This window comes from Zootoca vivipara, chromosome 2, assembly GCF_965207765.1.
Source record: "Zootoca vivipara chromosome 2, rZooViv2.hap1.1, whole genome shotgun sequence".
NCBI classification, from domain to species: domain Eukaryota; kingdom Metazoa; phylum Chordata; class Lepidosauria; order Squamata; family Lacertidae; genus Zootoca; species Zootoca vivipara.
The window spans coordinates 118,856,654-118,878,913 of NC_142584.1; the positions used below are offsets into that span (position 1 = coordinate 118,856,654).

The 22,260-nt window shown below is 43.6% G+C and overlaps 1 protein-coding gene across 1 annotated transcript; it reads left to right on the forward strand.

The window, feature by feature from the left end:
• Window positions 1-50: 50 nt before the first annotated feature.
• LOC118081290 (putative zinc finger protein 75C) lies at window positions 51-17,990 on the forward strand. Its single transcript, XM_035107728.3, has 6 exons — window positions 51-225; window positions 2,731-3,236; window positions 4,508-4,619; window positions 6,317-6,399; window positions 6,596-6,722; window positions 9,320-17,990. Exons 2-6 carry the CDS (start codon window positions 2,853-2,855, stop codon window positions 10,063-10,065), a joined length of 1,452 nt encoding a protein of 483 aa, XP_034963619.3. The 5' UTR covers window positions 51-225; window positions 2,731-2,852; the 3' UTR covers window positions 10,066-17,990.
• The last annotated feature ends 4,270 nt before the right edge of the window (window positions 17,991-22,260 follow it).

Below are 22,260 nucleotides of genomic sequence, written 5' to 3' on the forward strand. Positions count from 1 at the left end.
GAGCCTGATTGGTCTTCTCCTGCAAGCCAATCAGTTGATGACCCTTGGTGTCCCTTCCAGAGTTACGATTCTGTGGTTCTATACCAGTTGCTGGAAAGTACAGGAGAGGAGAGTGTTGTTGTGCAGGAGAGGAGAGTGTTGTGGACCACTGTGAGAACATAGATGGCCCATTGCCCGGACCTAGAAGCTCTCCTAACGTTCTTACCTCGATCCAGCAGTTTTTAGGTAGGTTTTTAGGGGTGGGACAGCGGCTCGTGGGAGCTTCACGCCCTAAAATCCGTGGCAGGGCCCCGGAAACCCCAGGTTCAACCCCCAGCATCTCAAGGCTCCTCATCCGTGGTAGAGTCATCATAGAACCGCAGAATTGTAGCGCTGGAAGGGACTCCGAGGGTCATCCAGTCCAACCCCCTTGCAATGCAGAAATCACAGCTAAAGGGGCGTGCTGGATTTGAAGTAGCTTGATTTTGTAGTAGTCACGGCAGGAGTAGTTCTTGTTTGGCTTTGCAACTGCAAGGAGGAAAGCTTGTCCTGTCCTGCTCCCCAGCTTGTCCTGAACGTGGGGCGGGAAAGTTAAAGAAAGGGAGTGAAGAGGTCCTAGACTAGAGAGGCAGGGGGGAAAGCAAGAGGAGGACCCCACTTCCTGTCTACACCACACACACACCACAAAACCATCCAGCTGGCCAAGGAGCTTCTGGTGAGTGCAAAGTGGTGGGTGCAAGGAGTGATCCCCTTACCCAGGATGGAAAGTGCAAAGCAAGGAGAGAGGGGTCGGTGGGATGCAGATACCCAGCCAGGGAAAGCGGTGGGGTGGGGTGGGGGACAATGCCAAAGCATCTCTAGTAAAGTGTAAGGCTGGAGCCCCCTGCAGAAAAAAAATGCATGCCAGGAAAGCTGGGTGGGAGTTTTGGGTGGAAGGCAAGTCCATAAAGGTCAGGAAGCTGCAGATTGGGGAGAGGGGGGAGGGCAGGAGACCACCCAAGATGCAGCGGGGTGGGTGAGTGGAATCAATGCAGCAAGGAGCAGAGGGGGTTGCAAGGCAGGGTGAGTGGGGAGGGGTCTTTGGAGGGGCGGGTGAGTAGGTATGCCTAGGACAGTGATGGGCAACCTTTTGAGCTTGGTGTGTCAAAATTCGCCAGAAAACCGAGCATAACTCGGGTGGTGTGTCACTTCGAGAAAAAAACCATAATTACACAATATTTATAGTTTAAATAACAAAAATGTATAATTGTAATATATAACTGTATTTAATAAACCAAAAACTAATTATTTAACCTAACCTAACCAAAAAACCCTTATTTATCACAAAGTGCCCAGAGTTGTTGAGCTTTTTGGGGGGAGCTGCTGACCAAAAGTTTTGGAGTTTTTTTGGGGGGGCACAAAAGTTGCTTTGCTTTTGGGGGGGATGCCCCAAAGCTGCTGCGCTTTTTTGGGGGGGAGAACAGAAATAAATGATGAATAGTATCTTCGCTGGAACTAACACGCAGCACTGACATAGTCTGCCAAAGCGCCAAAAAAAAAACAGCACAGAAAGGGTTAAAAAGCGCTAAATAAAAACACCACAGAAAGGGTTAAAAAATGAACCTGTTGCACCCAATCAGAAACAGCCACTGACTCAGCAAATTGAAAAACAGACCAATCGCTGAACACAATCTCTGGCTACCAGGATCAACAACAAAAAAAGGATCTGAGGAGTGAGGGCTCTGCGTGTCAGATCTGACACGCATGTCATAGGTTCGCCATCACTGGTCTAGGAAGAAGCCGCAAAAGGGAGGGAGGGAGGCTGTGTATTTGAGCCTGCCATTCTTTCTTTCTTTAAAAAATCTTTTATTGAAGGTTTTATAAACTAATAAATGAGGGAAAGTGCATATGGCATCTCCCCTTTCAATTCACAGTGTCTTTTTCACAGTTTATGTCCTGGACATCTTGTGGGTTTTGGGGGGGGGGGAGAGAGAAAGAGGGTGTTGTTGTTGTTTCGTTCTATTCAATAGTGTCACCACGGGGATTTGTGTCAGTATCACGTGGGCAGGTCCTTTACTTATATATTTGTCTTCATATCTGAGCACTCCTTCAAGGTGTAGAGGCTTCTTGTTCCCTCTGAAGTTGGGGTGAAGAACATAAGACGACGTAAGAAGAGACCGCTGGATCAGGCCCATGGCCCGTCTAGTCCAGCATCCTGTTCTCTCAGTGGCCCAATGGGTGACTTGTTTGGAAATCAAGCAAGCAGGATTTGAGCACAAGAGCAACACTCTCCCTTCCTTCTGCTGTTTCCAGCATTGCTGCCTCTGACTGTGGAGGCCGAGCCGAGCCATTGCGACTGGTACCCATCAATAGCCCTCTCTCTCTTCCATGACCAAAGCTGAAGGACTCCCCTTCCACACAAACTCCAGTCTCTAATCGTTTACTTAGTCTTGACGTCCGCCAGCATTTCCTGCAGAGAGACATGCAAAATACACACCAACAATGTTTCTATCCAGCTCTGAAACAGTACTGATATCAAGGGGCAGGGAGTTCCATAGAGCAAATTGATGCCTAGTCATTCAATACCACCAGTGTTCCTGTGCTTGAATCCTGCTTGCTGGTTTCCCACGGGCACCTGATTGGCCACTGTGAGAACAGGATACTGGCCTGATTCAGCCAGCTCTTCTTCTGCTCTGATGTTGCCGCTTGTGAAAAACTCATTCATGCCTCGAGAGCTTTCGATGCACAAAGCAACTCTTTGCACTTGTGCAGGTCCTTGCAGCCTCTCTGATCTGGGGGAAGCCTTCGGCTCAGAAAGAGAGAAGTCGGCAGAAGAACACGGAATAAAGTCTTTCTGCGGTCTTGGAAGCCACCTCGGGAGTACAGAGCAAAAGATGGAGGAGAGAGAGTCCTCTTGTCCTGATCCGATCGAAGCAGGGAGCTGTGGACCTTACAGGGACAGGACAGCACAGAAGATGCTGGTAGAGAACGCTCCGCAAAGGCACTTCAGGCGTTTCCGCTACCAGGAGGCCGGGGGACCCCGAAAGGCTTGCAGTCAGCTCCATCACTTTTGCTGTCAGTGGCTGAAGCCGGAAAGGAATACCAAGGCCCAGATGCTGGACTTGGTAATCCTGGAGCAGTTCCTGGCTGTCCTCCCCCCGGAGATGGAGAGCTGGGTCAGGAAGTGCGGAGCAGAGACCAGCTCCCAGGCGGTGGCCCTGGCAGAAGGCTTCCTCCTGAGCCAGGTGGAGGGGAAGAAGCAGGAAGAGGAGAAGCAGGTGAGATTGTTTTATTGTCATCTGAAGGGGTAGACAACACGACCAGTAGTACAATTGTACCTTGGTTGACGAACGCCTTGCGACTCGAATGTTTTGGCTCCCAAATGCTGCAAACCTGGAAGTGAGTGTTCCGGTTTGCGAACGTTCTTTGGAACCCAAACGTCTGATGCGGCTTCCAATTGAGTGCAGGAAGCTCCTGCAGCCAATCGGAAGCCGCGCCTTGGTTTCCCCATTAGTCAACCAAGGTACAACTGTATTTTGAACTCATTTTTTTTTAATCTGACAGGATTTATGTCCTGCTTAATCATTGACGCCTCTAAGAGATTTATATACAATGTACGTTTAAATTACTGATACAACCAGATGCTATAAACAAGCTCACCAGGTTTTTTTTTACCCCCCCAAATATCACTTTTAAAATACTGTAAAATTTGTTTTGTTTCATAAAAAAATTATATGAGATAATTAGTAAAAAAAACCCCACACAATTAAAACATTCAGAAAATTACAATAAACTAAAACATGTCAGCATTCTAAATATCTCTTAACAGGTAAGTAAAAAAAAAGTTTTTAGCAGGTACTTGTGCCTGATAGATATCAATGCGCAGGGAGTTCCAAGGATGCCAAGTTTGTTCAAGCCCTTTTCCTTTCCTGATGCCTCTTCCTTACCTGCTGGCGACCATCATGGCTACAAAAGCCAATGCAATTCTGGGCAGCATCAATAGGAGTATAGCGTCTAGATCAAGGGAAGTAATAGTACCACTGTATTCTGCTCTGGTCAGACCTCACCTGGAGTACTGTGTCCAGTTCTGGGCACCACAGTTCAAGAAGGATACTGACAAGCTGGGACGTGTCCAGAGGAGGGCAACCAAAATGGTCAAAGGCGGTATGTTTAGCCTGGAGAAGAGAAGGTTAAGGGGTGATATGATAGCCATGTTCAAATATATAAAAGGATGTCATACAGAGGAGGGAGAAAGGTTCTTTTATGGTGCTCCAGAGTAGCGGACACGGAGCAATGGATTCAAACTATAAGAAAGAAGATTCCACCTAAACATTAGGAAGAACTTCCTGACAGTAAGAGCTGTTTGGTAGTGGAACTTGCTGCCAAGGAGTGTGGTGGAGTCTCCTTCTTTGGAGAGCTTAAGCGGAGGCTTGACAGCCATCTGTCAGGAATGCTTTGATGGTGTTTCCTGCTTGGCAGGGGGTTGGACTGGATGGCCCTTGTGGTCTCTTCCAACTCTATGATTCTATGATCATTGCTGCTGTTTCAGGTGGAGGAGCAGACAGACGTGGCCCCTGATTTCTCTGAGACAGAGAAGTTTCCAGCAGATCCCAAGTTCAGATGGGTCGTGGTAGAGCACGGCGGAAGAGCTACCTCACCAGGTAATTTTCAATAGCCGTGCATTTATTTATTATTTCTTTCCCAGTCAAGCACAGATGTCATGTTGTTGATTAGAACAGGGGTGGCCAACTCCCAAGAGACTGCGATCTACTCACAGAGTTAAAAACTGGCAGTGATCTACCCCCTTTTGGGGGGTTCAGGTCAAAGTTGTTTTTTCAGGGAGTAGGTAAAATGTTGAGCTTTTTTTAGGGGAGCCACAGTTGTTCAGTTTCTTTGGGGGGAGCCAATGATCTACCGCAGACGTCCAGTGATCTACCGGTAGATCACGATCTACCTGTTGGACATGCCCGGATTAGAATATTAATAATGCCATCAGCTACAACATACCTTACAAAATAACCACTGCATATGATTAATGTATAAAACATTGGCCTATTGAAATTAATGAGCAAGACCAAGTTTGGCCCATTAATTTTACTGGATGTTGTTGTTGTTGTTTAGTCGTTTCTGACTCTTCGTGACCCCATGGACCAGAGCAGGCCAGGCACTCCTGTCTTCCACTGCCTCCTGCAGTTTGGTCAGACTCATGTTGGTGGCTTCGAGAACACTGTCCAACCATCTCGTCCTCTCTCGTCCCCTTCTCCTTGTGCCCTCTATCTTTCCCAACATCAGGGTCTTTTCCAGGGAGTCTTCTCTTCTTATGAGGTGGCCAAAGTATTGGAGCCTCAGCTTCACGATCTGTCCTTCCAGTGAGCACTCAGGGCTGATTTCCTTCAGAATGGATAGGTTTGGTCTTATTGCAGTCCATGGGACTCTCAAGAGTCTCCTCCAGCACCATCATTCAAAATTATAAATTCTTCAGCGATCAGCCTTCTTGATGGTCCAGCTCTCACTTCCATACATCACTACTGGGAAAACCATAGCTTTAACTATACGGACCTTTGTTGGCAAGGTGATTTCTCTGCTTTTTAAGATGCTGTCTAGGATTGTCATTGCTTTTCTCCCAAAAAGAAGCCGTCTTTTAATTTCGTGACTGCTGTCACCATCTGCAGTGATCATAGAACCCAAGATATACTTTTGAGTAAATGCTGGATATACTTTTGAGTAAATGCTATCACCATAACTGTCCCTCCCAAAATGGTATGTGAATAATATAATAATAATGAATTTATTATTTGTACCCCTCCCATCTGACTGGGTTGCCCCAGCCATGCTGGGCAGCTTCCAACATATATAAAAACATAATAAAACATTACACATTAAAAAGCTTCCCTATACAGGGCTGCCTTCTAAAGGTTATATAGTTTACTCATCTCCTTGCCGTCTGATGGGAGGCCGCCACCACCAAGAAGGCCCTGTAGCTTCACTTCTCGCAGGGAGGGAACCGCCACAAGGCCCTCGGAGCTGGATCTCAGTGTCTGGGCTGGATGATGGGCGTGGAGACGCTCCTCCAGGAACCATGAGCGTTCCTTGTCATTTGGGCGCCCGTGGATTTGTAGATTGAGGTGGCATATCATGTGTCCATTGCACTGGAAATTCCTGTGTAGACTTTCTGGTTGTAATTTAATAGCTCCCTTTGTTCCTTGGATTGCAGTTAATTATATTTCAGTTTGAAACTATGGATGATGAGCTAGGACGTGTCGTCATAAATGTGTCAGAAAGCGCACTCAGTTCCCTGGCTATTCAGGGCTTTGGCACTTGATCTAATGTCCTCCCACCTGCTTTGCCTGCCTTACAGGTGATGAAATGACCCTGGTGCGTCATTCTAGCTCTTCTTTTTGCAATGGAACAGAAGCTCTTGCTGTGCAGCGGCCAGATCAGGTAGGAGATGAATTAGCCGGGTGGGAGGGAGGCGGGATGGGTTTCCTCCATCCCCTACTCATCTCCCTTGGATTCTGCCAAATCTGCCCACTAGGCAAGCTTTGAATGAAGCCAAGGATGCTTTAGTTCCTGCAGAGAGAATCCCCAAGCACCTCTGCCTTTCCCCTTTGTGTTTTTGGATGTTTACACCTTTCAGGATCCAGTGGTGTTTGAGGAGGTGGCTGTGCATTCGACGGAGAAGAACTTGGCTCTGCCAGATCCGGGCCAAAGGGATCTGCACAAGGAAGTCATGGAGGACAATTATGGGAATATATCCTCTCTGGGTAAGGGCCTCCTTTCGCTAATAATTGCTGTAAGCCAGATTGCTATTGTTATCTGTTTGCATTCATGTATTTTTGGGAAGTCACTGAGGAGTATGATGGCTGCTCTGTGTTCCTTTGCTGCCATGTGGCCAATCAAACTTCTGCTTTAAAAAACTCCAAGAACGGAGAGTCCACAACCTCCTAAGAGAGACCATTCCACTGCCAAAAAGCTCTTGTTGTCAGAAAGTTCTTCCTAATGTTTAGGTGGAATCTTCTTTCTTGTAGTTTGAATCCATTGCTCCGTGTCCGCTTCTCTGGAGCAGCAGAAAACAACCTTTCTCCCTCCTCTATGTGACATCCTTTTATATATTTGAACATGGCTATCATATCACCCCTTAACCTTCTCTTCTCCAGGCTAAACATACCCAGCTCCCTAAGCCGTTCCTCATAAGGCATCGTTTCCAGGCCTTTGACCATTTTGGTTGCCCTCTTCTGGACACGTTCCAGCTTGTCAGGATCCTTCTTGAACTCTGGTGCCCAGAACTGGACACAGTACTCCAGGTGAGGTCTGACCAGAGTGGAATACAGTGGTACTATTACTTCCCTAGATCTAGATGCTATACTCCTATTGATGCAGCCCAGAATTGCATTGGCTTTTTTAGCTACTGCATCACACTGTTGACTCATGTCAAGTTTGTGGTCTACCAAGACTCCTAGATCCTTTTCACATGTACTGCTCTCAAGTCAGGTGTCACCCATCCTGTATTTGTGCCTTTCATTTCCCCCCCCCCCAAGTGTAGTACTTTCCATTTCTCTCTGTTAAAATTCATCTTGTTTGCTTTGGCCCAGTTGTCTAATCTGTTAAGGTCATTCTGAAGTGTGATCCTGTCCTCTGGGGTATTAGCCACCCCTCCCAAATTGGTATCATCTGCAAACTTGCTCAGGATGCCCTCAAGCCCATCATCCAAGTCATTGATAAAGATGTTGAATAAGACTGGGCCCAAGACAGAACCCTGTGGCACCCCACTAGTCACTGCTCTCCAGGATATAGATGAGCCATTGATGAGCACCCTTTGGGTTTGGTCAGTCAGCCAGTTACAAATCCACTACAAATCTTTCTAGGTGCTCACAGACTGTTTGCTTAATGATCTGTTCTAGAATCTCGTATGTCCTCTTAGTCTCCTCTTTTCCAGGCTAAACATACCCAGCTCCTTCAAGCGTTCCTCATAAGGCTTGTTGTCCAGACCCTTGATCATCCTAGTTGCCCTCCTCTGCACCCGTGGTCTGAGCTTCTTTATTCATCTGTAACGTTTATGAGTTGCCTACAAGGTGCCGGGCGTACTATCCTAAAGGGAATATTGCAGTGTTCATAGGCAGTATGGGAATGCTAAAACATAATGGGTGGTAGTCTGGTTGGGTTTTACGGAGAGTAGGGAATTAATGGACATTGGTGTTCTAGAAGTATAGGATTGAAAGGCACCTTAAAGGTCATCTAGTTCAACCTCCTGCAGTGTAGGAATCTTTGTTGAAGAATTCCTGACAAGTCTGACAAAGCATCACACAATCCCTGACACTCTTCAACACACTCTCCTGTGTTGCAGGTTTTTAAGCAGAGCTTAAATTGCCATCGTTGAGGGATTCCTTAGGTGTGATTCCCGCATTGCAGGAGCCAGCGTGGTGTAGTGGGTAAGAGCGGTAGACTCGTAATCTGGGGAACCGGGTTCGTGTCTCCGCTCCTCCACATGCAGCTGTTAGGTGACCTTGGGCTAGCCCAAGTGTCCCCAAGCTAAGGCCCGGGGGCCAGATGCGGCCCAATCACCTTCTAAATCCGGCCCGCGGATGGTCCAGGAATCAGCATATTTTTACATGAGTAGAATGTGTCCTTTTATTTAAAATGCATCTCTGGGTTATTTGTGGGGCATAGGAATTCATTCATATATTTTTTCAAAATATAGTCCGGCCCCCCACAAGGGGGTGCTGAAGAAGTTTGCTGACCCCTGGGCTAGCCACACTTCTTTGAAGTCTCTCAGCCCCACCCACCTCACAGAGTGTTTGTTGTGGGGGGAGGAAGGGCAAGGAGAATGTTAGCCGCTTAGAGATTCCTTCGGGTAGTGATAAAGCGGGATATCAAATCCAAACTACTCTTCTTCTTCTGCAGGGGTTGAAATAGACATCCCTATGGGTCCCTTCCAACTCTATAATTCTATAGTTTAATGACTACCCCAGCCTTCCCCACCCTGATATTTTTGGACTACAGCTCTTACCAGACTCGGCCAGCAAATCCATGGATCAGGGATGAAGCAACAGCAAGTGAAGGGGTTATGAGCTCCCCACTTCTGCCACTGACTATGCTGTTTGGGGGCTCATGGGACTTGTAGTCCAAAACACTTGGAGGGCACCAGGTTGGGGAGGACTGCACTACATTGTTACAGCTAATCAACCATACTCATAGAATCATAGAGTTGGAAGAGACCACAAGGGCCATCCAGTCCAACCCCCTGCCAAGCAGGAAACACCATCAAAGCCTTCCATACTACTGAGTGTGTGGCCAGATCTAACTCTCCAATTCCAGTTCTGTTAATTTGGTTTATTCTTTGATCTATTTCCCCATCATCAAGGTTTATTTACTAGTTCAGGTGATGGGAGGAAGAATGAGAAAGAAAGTGAGCAGCAGAGGAGGGAGACACAGCCGAGACAGAAGCAGAGTAAGAGATCAGAAAGGTCTGACTTCCACGAAATCCCGAAGCTAGAAGACTCTCACACCGGAAACAAAAGGACTGAACTGCCCCCGTGTCCCAAAATCTTAACGAGGATAAAAAACCAGGACGCACAGAGTGTTCTCGTTGGGAAGAGCCCGTATAAATGCCTGGAGTGCGGAAAGAGTTTCAGGTGGCGTTCAAATCTCTGCACGCACTTGAGAGTTCACACGGGAGAGAAGCCGTACAAGTGCTCGGAGTGCGGGAAGAGCTTCAGCCAGAGCTCAGACCTTATTTGTCATCAGATAAAACACACAGGGGAGAGACCGTATATGTGCTCAGAGTGCGGAAAGAGCTTTAGCGAGAACACGAACCTTAAGAAGCATTACAGAATCCACACGGGGGAGAAGCCCTACGCATGCTCAGAGTGCGGCAAGAGCTTCAGCCGGAACACTAACCTTAAAAGACATTACAGAACGCACACCGGGGAGAAGCCCCACACGTGCTCGGAGTGTGGAAAGAGCTTCAGTTGTATGATAAACCTTACGAGGCACCACAGAACCCACAGGGGGGAGAAACCGTACAAATGTTCAGAGTGTGGAAAGCAAGCAAAGAAGCGAAAAAATACCAAGGACTCTGGCCAAAATGATGATTTACTAGATATGTGATTTTCAAGTCTTAAGTGAATTTTATTCCTTTTACAGATAAGATGAAAACTCCAGGACAAGGCCCTGTTTCGATATACTTCCTCAGCTGGAAAATTGAGAGACCCTATCTTAATTATCATATTGAAGTACTAGCTAGCCCGGCCACGCATTGCTGTGGGTCATCCCTGTGATTCCCCCCACCCTGTCCCGATCCATGACGTATCCCACCCCTCCTCCTTCCACAGGCTCATCCCTGTGTTTCGGTAGGACACCCTTCCCTCTGTTTTCCCCGGGGAGTGTTGTCCCCTCCCCCCTGTATCGCCATACATTGGCCCCTGCGCATGCATTGTGAACATTTTGATATATTTAGATTTAAAATTTTTGAAATAAGAACATGAGAAGCAGAAGTTATTATCGTTTAATTTTATTTTGGGGGTTTTCATTTATTGTGGTGGGTATTGTATGATTTGGGCGTTGTTGTGTTTTTTGTGTGTGTGTATGAGTGTGTTTTGTTACTTGGATTTTCTAATTTTGGAGGAGGTGACCCAGAGAACCTAGAGAACTACTTTAATAATCCCGACCGGTGGGGGGGAATTAAATAGCGAAGACCCACAGCCCCGTAGCAACAGACGACGAGTTCCGAGCTGTTCGGTTCCATAAAAAACCCAGGAAGTGGCAAGGGGAAGGTAGGAGATTGTAAATGGCCACTGCAAATATCCGAGGACTTTAACTGGGGAGAGAAAGTGCATGGTTGTTGTTTTTAAGATGCAGAGGATTGCAATCAGTCATAGTATAAAACGTAGGCTAAAAGGGGCATGACTGCCCTTACTTAAAATGGCCTCCGGAGCCTCGCATGTGACACAACGCCCGCTAAATTTTAAAGTAAAAACCCCTTGCCGTGCCCCCAAGTGCGTTGCTGTGGGATATTCCCCCCCTGGCCTAGTGGGGGCCTACATAAAACAAAGGCTGTGCTGCGGCCTGCGACCCAGACGCTTGCCCCCCCCCCGGTTCTAGTGGGGGCCTGGCAGCCTGGCATGGGGCTACATAAAACAAAGGCCGTGCTACGACCTGCAATCCGGGCGCTCGCCCTCTCCCCCCTCCCTGGGCCTAATTGGGGCCTAGCAGCCTGGCAGGGGTCTATGGGTCTGGTAATGGCTGCCTTGGTGGTTTCAGTTGCTTGGTTGATTTCTCAGGAAGGGAGGGGGTGTACTGTGGGAGGAAATCCACTTGAGGGCGCTGTTTTACTTTGTTGAAAAACAGGTTTATACCTGCAGAGGTGTGAGATGTGTGGGGGTTTTTTTTCTAACAACACTTGGGGAGTGGCCTGGATCGTTGTGTCAAAATTTCAGGACGATCGGTCAAGCAGTTATGGAGAAAAGTGGAGCTTGCACTTTCATTATTTTTATACCTGCTCTCAAGCCAGGTGTCTCCCATCCTGCATTTGTGCCTTTCATTTTTTTTGCCCAAGTGTAGTACTTTACATTTCTCCCTGTTAAAATTCATCTTGTTTGCTTTGGCCCAGTTGTCTAATCTGTTAAGGTCATTTTGAAGGGTGATCCAGTCCTCTGGGGTATTAGCCACCCCTCCCAATTTGGTGTCATCTGCAAACTTGCTCAGGATGCCCTCAAGCCCATCATCCAAGTCATTGATCAAGATGTTGAATAAGACTGGGCCCAAGACAGAACCCTGTGGCACCCCACTAGTCACTTCTCTCAGTCACTGTAGAAATCGTTTGAAACATCACCGGATCAATATGGGGAGAAATTGTGCACATGTTCAGAATGCAGAGAGCATGGGATAAATCGGCTGCATATAACCTGTCATGAATTCTACTTGATGTTGATCCAGCGCAGACCCCCAACTCATGGGTCTCCAAACTAAGGCCTGGGGGCCGGATGCGGCCCAATCACCACCTAAATCCGGCCCGCGGATGTAGGGATCTGTACAGTGATAAAAAGGATACATGGAAGACCCTGGGATAAAGACTGATTGAGCAGGATATTCCTGGATTAAAGAATTCAGTGAGTAGGGTGTTCTCAGTCCAAACCAGGTTTCTGACACGTATCTGATACACAGATCTACAGGCCTTGCTACATGTGGTAAACAAGCACATTGCAAGTTAGTGTAAATTGAGTTAGCCATTTGGCTGAAAACATTTGGTTCAATAGATCTGGGTAAAAGGACATCTGTTAATCTTCTTCCTTCTGCTGGCCTTTGAAAAGCTAACAAACCTGTTTTCTGACAAGACACTGTTAATCTATGCAAGAATTCCTGGGCCCTCTTCCTGTCTTTAGTTGTACTCCCTTTGAAGTTCAGGAAGTCTTTTTAGCATCTTGGTGTTAGTTCCAGATCTTCCCAACAGTATCAGATTCAAGGTGGGAGGAAACCTGGGAGGGGTTTTAGAACTTAGGATGAATTCTATTGGATGATTTGAATCTTTGGAACCTTTTGATATTGTAATAAAAAGATCTGGCGAAGGAAAAGAGAGAGGCACTTTCCCTCCCAGAGATTTGCTGGTTGAATCTTTGGTCCTTTGTCTTTGTTTTCAATGTGGTATTCCCACATTTTGGTGCCCCGTGTGAGGCTATTGGAATGCCAGTGCAGCTTCTCTGAGGCATCCATGAAAAGAGGATCAGGTAAATGATCGCTCTTCTGATTTTGGGCTTAACAAAGCTCCCTAGGTGCCATTAGACTCTGTCTGCAAACAGAGGGCTTTTGGACTGAAAGATTCTTATCGTCCGGAACCTTGGACAGAACCTGTGCGCACAGAAAATAGGTAAGAATGGGGGGAGATCTAAGTATTTTGCAGAAAAAACATAAAAGAGATTTGCTCTTTTTGTTAAGTCCTCATGGTCACAATCAGGTGATGTCCCCACTGATTGACCAGTTATTGCATGAGATTTCTCATGTTGCGTCCTTCTTCCCTGAGGAAGGTACCTTAGATTTAGAAAAATGGGACAAAGTGGGTTTGGTTTTGAGTAAATCTGACCGACCTTCTGTTCAAATCTTACATACGTGGAAACTTTGCCGATCAGCTGTAGCTAGAGTGGCTAATCCATTGCTTCAGCTTCAAGATGCTTCCTCAGCATCTCCAAGGATTTTGCCTCCTTCACAGCCTCCAGGTTTTGGGGGAGACTTTGTTTTAAAAGCAGCTTCAGCCCCTGCAGCAGCCCTGCCTTCTGCCAGCTCCCTGTTGCCTGGGTCTGGTTTAGAAGTAATGCCACCTTCTTATTCTGTGGGTTCTCATTCTGAGGTACCACAAATGGCAGTGCAACAGATGGTAAGTCAGGCTTTAAAGGAAGGTGATGGTGAGGTAACTTTGGATGTTCTACCTTTAATGGCTAACCTTCCAAATGAGCAAATAGTCATGGTAAAATCTCAAGAGTTGCCTGTTATTCCATTGATTTTGACTGAAAGAGAGCAGCAAGTTGCTGCTGATGATAGTTTTTTGGATGCAAATGAGAGCAGACTTCCACTGAGAAAGCTCTCTAGCCCTGATTTCACTGAGTTGCCAATCTCTGTTAATGTAAGCAAGGTCAATGATTTTTTTCCTGTCTTGAATGAGCAAACATGCATTGTTGAAGATGGCTGGCAGGAATTGTTTGATACTCCACAACAACACTTTTTGGTTGTTACAGAATATGCTGGAGACTCTTTTCCTGCTTCCAGTAAGCATCAAAACTTGTCATGCATGGTAAAAAGGTTTCTGCAGGAAGTTTTTGAGTTTAGTACTTTTCAAAGCAGTTTAGGAAAAATCAATTCTCTAGAGCAGCTCTGCCGTGTTTCAGTTAGTAGAAAATCTGTTGAAATTGCTGCATATGAACCAGATTGAAGGAAAGATTTAAATTTGCATGTCTTTCCTTGAGGTAATTTTTTTGTTTGGCTACCAGGAAAGTTTTGCTAGTAGATGGTTTTTTGTTTCTCAGCTAACCAGAACTCTCTTTATTAGAGACGCTTGTTAAAGTTTTAATTCTTTAGTTTCAGTCGGTTTTTAAATATCTGCTTACCAGCAACCAGACTGGAAAAAAAATTGAAATTGGATGTTTTTGCTGCATTGAAGTAAATTCTGCACAACATACATGCAGTGAATTGGTTCTGAGTTTTTAATACTTATCTCTTGATAGCAGTATTGTTTAGCTTCATGTATTTTTATGTTTAGATATGCAGACATGAGCATGAGTAAATTTATAGGCTCAATTCTGCTCTATGTATTTAGTTTAAATCTTTTTTTCTATCTATATGTGGGTGAGAGATGTAATTGAGGATTGATTTTACAGAATTTTCCTTTTCAGAATGCCTAAATGTTCTGTGACTTGAATTTAATTTTTAAGGAATCCCAGCATCAAAATTAATGGTTAATGTTTTTTCTTCAAGACTTAATTATTTTTTCTCCTAGCACTGAGTGAGATGCTATCAGACTGGGACATGCATTTAAGTTCCTCTTCTTTGTGTGTGAGATGTCTGGTCCTTTGTTCTCCTTTCATAGGTTTACACTCTGCACATGCTCAAGCACCCTCTGATTGTGATTTCTTCTTTAAAGGAATCTCCAGTGACAAAGTTATAGGTTAATGATGGACTTTTCTTTTACCCATAATAACTATTTACTCTAGCGTTATCTTCAGAATTTTGTTTCTTAATCTTTTATTTGCTGATAAATGTTTGATAATTTCTTCTATTGATATGATGTATGATATTTTAGGGTGCTGTGACTGGTGTTTAAAGAGCAGGTCCTGATTCCTCTGACTTCCAGGAAATTACATGAAGGGAATTTATTTGTATCCTAAATAACATGTTTTTCTTCTAGGTAACATTTCAGAAGTGCTGAATATGATTGTTGGCTGTAATTTTCCTATTTACTCTTTGGTGGTATAAAATTTGGTTAACATGTTTAAAAAATTTTAATCTAGCTTTTTTCATGGTTTTTTATTGCTGTAATTTTCTCCCATATTAGATTACTCTAAAGGTGGATACAGAGCAACTGCATGATTTCTTTGTTCCTTCTCTGTTGTTTTGTTCAAGTCAAGTTGCCAGTCCTCAATGAGGAGAGCTAACAAAAGTTTTATTTTTTAGCTAGTGAACTTGTTTCAACATATATTTTTTTTCTTATTGTATGTTTTTGGGTAATGACATGTTTTCTTTTCCAGAAACTATTCTTTAACTAGCTTTTGGGAATGGGTTACATAAATACTTTGTAAAGCTTTCTTTCCTTGCAAGTTTTATTTCAATTTAGCTACATGTGCTCTTCTAACATCCCTAGTTCCTTTGTTCTCAATTCCTCCTCCCTTTGGGGGATGGGGGGAAGAGCTAATCAAGTTTTTTTAGGTTTACTTTTACCTCTGGCTGGAGAAAACTTTACTCAAGAGTAAATTTACCCACCAAGTTTTTCTCACTTTTTCTGTTTTTCTGAACTGTTTCTACATACTACTGGAATTTTTATTCTCAGTTCTTATAAGATACTATATTTTAACTTCCTAGGTTTTTTACTTTTATACTTATTAGTTGCATTAATGTATTTTATATTCCTGATTTTGTGAATTTCTTCTTTCTGCAGCTTCTACACAAAAAATAAAAATAAAAAAAGAAAGGTGAAATATGGGAATTTAGCTAGGAAGCTACAGAAATATGTTAGTACTATAATACTATTATTTAGTCTTTCACTTATCTCAGTATAAACTTTTACTATACAACTTTAATTAAAACAAAATAAAATAAAATAAAAATAAAATAAAAATTAAAAATAAAAACTTTTTTGTATTTTAAGTTTTATAATATGTGTTTTAATTGTCATAGTGTTCTTTTAATATACTATTTTAGGATTATTTTAGGTTAAAAGGCTCTTTTCCGGTTCCTGAAACATCTGCTGATTCAAATATGGAAGAAAAGGATTTTCGCTAATATTGCTCAAGCTCATAATTTTGGGGCAAGGGCAACTCTGCTTACTTTAACAGGTTTCTGTGGAAAATCCAAGTTGATGTGGTGAGGAGAACCTAGCACCAGATTCCTTCTACAGAAGTTTCATCCTAGTCCTAACTGAACAACACAGGCATAACTGGACAAAGTACCAGGAAAGATAATTTGGAGAACCCTGAAGACTTGATGAGTTTCAGATGTCACATGTCAACTACAAGTTTCTAAACATCCAGAAAGATCCAGAGTTTGCCCAGAGACGTTTTAGCTAAAGACTTTCCTGTAGTTATCAAATTATCAGAACATACCATCAATCAATTGATTGTTGTGATTTATATTAAGCCTATTCATTTATTGCTTATGATCTTCTGTAATCATTGTGGTTGTATTTTATGATTTTGTTTTATATTGATATTGTTGTATGCTTATGTCTATTCAATATTTTCCTGATATAATGTAATCTAGTTCAATCTTGCTATTATGGGGTAATTGTTTATTTCAGGATTGCTAGGGTTTATAAGGTTGCTTAGTTAGAATTTATGAACACCTATGTCCTAATGGCGGAGAATTTTTGCAAATGCCCTTGTTGCCCTAATTGGCAGAGAATTATTCTTGGCTCACAAAATTAAAATAAAAGAAAAAAAGTTGACATGTAGGGATCTGTACAGTGATAAAAAGGATACATGGAAGACCCTGGGATAAAGACTGATTGAGCAGGATATTCCTGGATTAAAGAATTCAGTGAGTAGGGTGTTCTCAGTCCAAACCAGGTTTCTGACACGTATCTGATACACAGATCTACAGGCCTTGCTACATGTGGTAAACAAGCACATTGCAAGTTAGTGTAAATTGAGTTAGCCATTTGGCTGAAAACATTTGGTTCAATAGATCTGGGTAAAAGGACATCTGTTAATCTTCTTCCTTCTGCTGGCCTTTGAAAAGCTAACAAACCTGTTTTCTGACAAGACACTGTTAATCTATGCAAGAATTCCTGGGCCCTCTTCCTGTCTTTAGTTGTACTCCCTTTGAAGTTCAGGAAGTCTTTTTAGCATCTTGGTGTTAGTTCCAGATCTTCCCAACAGTATCAGATTCAAGGTGGGAGGAAACCTGGGAGGGGTTTTAGAACTTAGGATGAATTCTATTGGATGATTTGAATCTTTGGAACCTTTTGATATTGTAATAAAAAGATCTGGCGAAGGAAAAGAGAGAGGCACTTTCCCTCCCAGAGATTTGCTGGTTGAATCTTTGGTCCTTTGTCTTTGTTTTCAATGTGGTATTCCCACACGCGGACAGTCCAGGAATCAGCATGATTTCACATGAGTAGAATGTGTCCTTTTATTTAAAATGCATCTCTGGGTTATTTGTGGGGCATAGGAATTCATATATTTTTTTCAAAATATAGTCCGGCCCCCCCACAAGGTCTGAGCGACAGTGGGCCGGCCCCCTGCTGAAAAAGTTTGCTAACCCCTGCCCCAACTCATAGTTAGCAGAGTAAAACTTTGAACACCAAAAAATAGACCAGAGGCAATTAGCTTCATTCAGCAGAGTTTACTACTGAAGGCAAATGAGCATATCGGTCACAAATCCAGTATCTTCAGGATTGGCGCAGAATACGCTGTCCTGCCAGGCTTAGTTAGGCAATGTCCCCACTGTGGAAGGACGTGTGGATCCAGAATTCGCCTCCACAGTCACTTATGGACTCATTGTTAAAACCGTGTTTATGGAAGACACTGGCTACAAGTGATCGCAAAGGAAGAAGGAAGAAGTAGATGTAGTTAGGTCACACTCCCTCACCTTCAGAGGAAGGCTTACCAAATTCATTGTTCTCTCTCCTTTCTGCCATGTGAACTGATTAGTAAGGATGTCTTTGCTCCAAGGTTAGACCACCTGCCATCTTTGTGCTGCTATACAAATAACGTAGCAACATTTGCCACCTTTTGAAAATAAGTTAAATTGCCTGTCTTTTTTTGCTGCTGTATGGGAAAGCACATGAATCTGACCTTTGAAGGGTTTGTAAGTAAATCATTTTTAACTTGCCAGGCTCGTGATCTCTATGTATGCTAAGGTGAAGTGGGGAGCTTTGGGAAGAACTTAGAAGGGGGTATTTTAAAGGCCTAACAGCCTAAATCTCTACACTTTGCTTTGCTGTGTGTTTCGTAATTTTTAAAATCTCTGCTGGGGCTCACTCACCAAAGGGTACTTACGCCCAACCTGGATCTGGGTCCAGGGAATTTTTCCTTTTATTCTTTAACCAAATTGCCAAAATAGCAACAGATAGCTTTTCAGCTATAACTAAGCACATAATGAGAAAAGGAGTTCTAGGGATGTTCAGATCTAAAGTTAGATTCAACAATAAACACATGGGACAAAGTAAAGGAGAGGGCTGCTTCTGAATACAACTTGCTGGAAACCACAGAAGGGGAGAGTGTTGCTCTTATGTTCAGGCTTCCTGCATGCATCTGGTTGGGCATTGTGAGAACGGCATGCTGGTCTAGATGGGCTATTGGCCTGATCCAGCAGACTCTTCTTATGTTCTTAATTGCTAAAATAATGGAAAGAGCTTCAGACATTGTTGACAAGCTGGAACGTGTGTAGAGGGGGACTCACAAGCTGTTCAAGGTTCTGGAAACCAAGCCTTTTGAGGAACGGTTGAAGGATTTTTAGCCTGAAAAAGAGGAGATTGAGAGATATGTTAGCCATCTTCAAATATATCAAGGGCTGTGACATGGAAGAGGAAAATATGGAGCAGGTTGGTTTTTTTATAGTTAAAATCATATATATACAGTGGAAACTCGACTTACGTACAATTCCAGTTATGACCTTCAGTAGGTGCTTCAACTTATGAACTTTCCTGTAGATACGAACAGAGGCATCCCTTCTTCTTGTGGGAGCAAATGCATAATAATAATAATAAATTTATTATTTGTACACTGCCCATCTGACTGGGTTGCCCCAGTACTTTATTTCCTTTGTCATGAACTTCCTCGTACTGAGCTTCATTGCATTGGCCCCACAAGTTTCTAGAATTACTAAAGCCAGAGAAAGACTTTTCCCCATCATCATGCATAATGCACACCTCCATCATGTTTCTGACAGTGTAGACACAAGAGGGAAACTCAGGGTGTAAATGACACACTATTAGGGACAGAGATTTCCCCTCCTGCACATAAAAAGAGGAGGAATATGCCAAAGCAATAGAATAAAACACAATGTTCAGTCTCGATGTTCAGTCTTTTACGTAGAATTATAGAATTCTAGAGTTGACCCTGGACATAATTTGAGGGATTTTTGGATGGGGCACTGTGGAAACCCATTCGCTGTATTTTGTTCACTTCTCTGGAACAAATGAACTTCAAAGGGAGACTAGCTTACAATGCGACAAGAGATTCAGTGCCGTCACTTGTGGACTGAATCAGGGCAATGTATATTTTTCACAATATGCGGGCTAATCAGATTCCTATGCCAACTACAGTGGTACCTTGGTTTAAGAACAGCTTAGTTTATGAACAACTTGGAATAAGGATGCTGCAAACCCGTAAGTAGGTGTTTGGGTTTGTGAACTTTGCCTTGGAAACAGAACATGTTCCACTTCCTGTTGAGTGTGTTCCGTTTGTAAATTGAGTCCCCCGCTGCTAATCAGAGGCTTCCTGTTGAGTCTGGAGCACCCACACAACACAGAGGTGATATTTGGAGCTTTTGTTTTTGGTATTTTTTGCGTTTTTGTTTGTGTGGCTTTTTCATTTTTATTTTTTTTACTGTGACTTGTTCTTCGTTATATGGTACTGACTTTTGACTGTGACTTGTGACTGTGGCTTCTGACATCTGAAGGCAGCCCTGTTTAGGGAGGCTTTTAATGTTTAATAGATTATATTATTTCATTTTTCTGTTGGAAGCCGCCCAGAGTGGCTGGGGAAACCCAGCCAAATGGGTGGGGTATAAATAATAAATTATTTTTTTATTATTATTATGACTTATTTTTGAGACTGTGGAACCCAGCTACTGGTTGATTGTGTGACTGCAGAAATGGATAAAAGCCCCTTCATCCAAACAATTACTATCATCAGTGCACGTAAGAATTAATTTTTATCATCTGCAATACTGTCTTGTTTATTTTATTGTACAGTACATTGATTATTGCCTTTTATGGATCAGTGGCCTCATTAGTTAGTAAAATTCATATTAAATTGCTTTTTTAGTGGTTGCTTTTCATTATCTGGAACAGATTAATCCAGGCATCCCCAAACTCGGCCCTCCAGATGTTTTGGGACTACAACTCCCACCATCCCTAGCTAACAGGACCAGTGGTCAGGGATGATGGGAGTTGTAGTCCCAAAACATCTGGAGGGCCGAGTTTGGGGATGCTTGGATTAATCCATTTTCCATTACTTTCTATGGGAAAGCACGCCTTGATTCAGACTTCCTGAACAGATTAAGTTCGTAAACCAAGGTACCACACTGATTTTGTGTGTGAAACAGCTATTAATAAAATAAATATTCCCGTCTATACTTTTTGGCATCCTATTTATTTCTGACTCCAGCCACAACCATCAGTATATGTTTAACATTGCCACCACATATGGAACATGGCGTCTGTTCCTTCGCCACATCTCCAATGATTAGTAGAAACATTTTTATACATTTCTGAAAGTTTCCATGGGGTCAAATAGCAACAGTATTGCATTTTTTGGGAATTTTCCCTCTAGGTATAGCACACTGTGATTTTCAAATTTACATTCCATACATTTTCCCATTCTTACATATCTATGTTATACCCTAATAATGATAATAATAATAATAATAATAATAATAATAATAATAATAATAATGATAATTTATTATTTATACCCTGCCCATCTGGCTGGGTTTCCCCAGCCACTCTGGGTGGCTTCCAACCAAATATCAAACATTAAAAACTTCCCTAAACGGGGCCGCCTTCAGTTGTCTTCTAAAAGTAAAATAATTGCTTATTGCCTTGACATCTGCTGGGAGGGCGTTCCACAGGGCGGGTGCCACTACCGAGAAGCCCCTCTGGTTCCCTGCAACTATACCTCACATATAACATGACTAGACAGGGCTCTAGCACTCTCCTGCCCTGGCCCTGCTCCCACGGTGGAGTCTACCACCTTCCGAATCTGAGCAACTTTATCTGCAAAAAACTTTGCAAAAGCATTGCAGGAGGTCTGGGGGTCCCTACCAGGCCCCGATTATGAAGGTGGTTCCTATAGATTGCGAACCACCTGAAAAAGTCTCCTGCTACTGTTTTCTGCAGATGCAATAGAAACGGTGAAGGTCGTTGGTAGGCTCGAAGTTGAGCTCTAGCTTGTGTCCAATCTGATTCAGAATGAGTTTTCCGCCACCGGCGCTCTAGCCGTCTCAGCGATTGTTTCATCACCCTCAGCTCCGGGGGAAACCACGGGGCTGTCCGGGCTCCATGCAATCGGAGAGGGCGCTTCGGAGCCAGACAGTCAATAGCCCTGGTTAACTCCACATTCCAGCGGGCCACAAGGGAATCAGCTGAAAGGCCAGCAACATGGGATAAAACATCCCCTACCACTCTCTGGAAGCCAATTGGATCCATTAAGTGGCGGGGGCGGACCATCTGGGCCCATTTAATCCTGACAGCTTTAACCTCCTCCTCCTTGACTTCCCAGTCAAGAAGAAGAGTTTGGACTTGATATCCCGCTTTTTGCTCCCCTTAAGGGGTCTCAAAGCAGCTAACAATCTCCTTTCCCTTCCTCACCCACAACAAACACTCTGTGAAGTGAGTGGGGCTGAGAGACTTCAGAGAAGTGGGACTAGCCCAAGGTCACCCAGCAGCTGCATGTGGAGGAGCGGAGACGCGAACCTGGTTCACCAGATTACAAGTCCACTGCTCTTAACCACTACACCACGCTGACTCAAGAAGGAGTCAATACATTTTAGATAGAGTTTTCATTTTTGAGTTGACCAAATCTGCTTCCAATCTAGAAGTCTCTTTCTCAAAGCCCCCCCCCCCTCTTTTCGTCTATTTTAATCGTTTCAAATAATTGATAGTATTGGAACCAGTCTGCTATCTGTTCTCTCATCTCTTCAAAGCTTTTTAGTTTTCATTGATTTTCTTCTTCCTTTAATAAAGTTTTATATATTGGCCAATCTCCCTTCGTATTTTTTTCTTTTTACTGCAAATGCTTCAATTGGTGAAATCTACCAAGGTGTTTTTGGCTCTAAAACATCTTTATATTTCTCCCAGACCACATATGAAGATTTTCTAGTAATATGATTCACGAAGTTCTTATGAAATAAAATTAAGAGCGGGTAGCTTTGTTAGTT

Bases quoted from the DNA above. Each gene is read 5' to 3' on its own strand.
- LOC118081290 (XM_035107728.3), top strand. From the start codon at position 2,853: ATGGAGGAGAGAGAGTCCTCTTGTCCTGATCCGATCGAAGCAGGGAGC. The intron at 3,237-4,507 runs GTGAGATTGTTT...CTGCTGTTTCAG, and splicing joins AGCAGGAAGAGGAGAAGCAG to GTGGAGGAGCAGACAGACGT. The intron at 4,620-6,316 runs GTAATTTTCAAT...CCTGCCTTACAG, and splicing joins CGGAAGAGCTACCTCACCAG to GTGATGAAATGACCCTGGTG.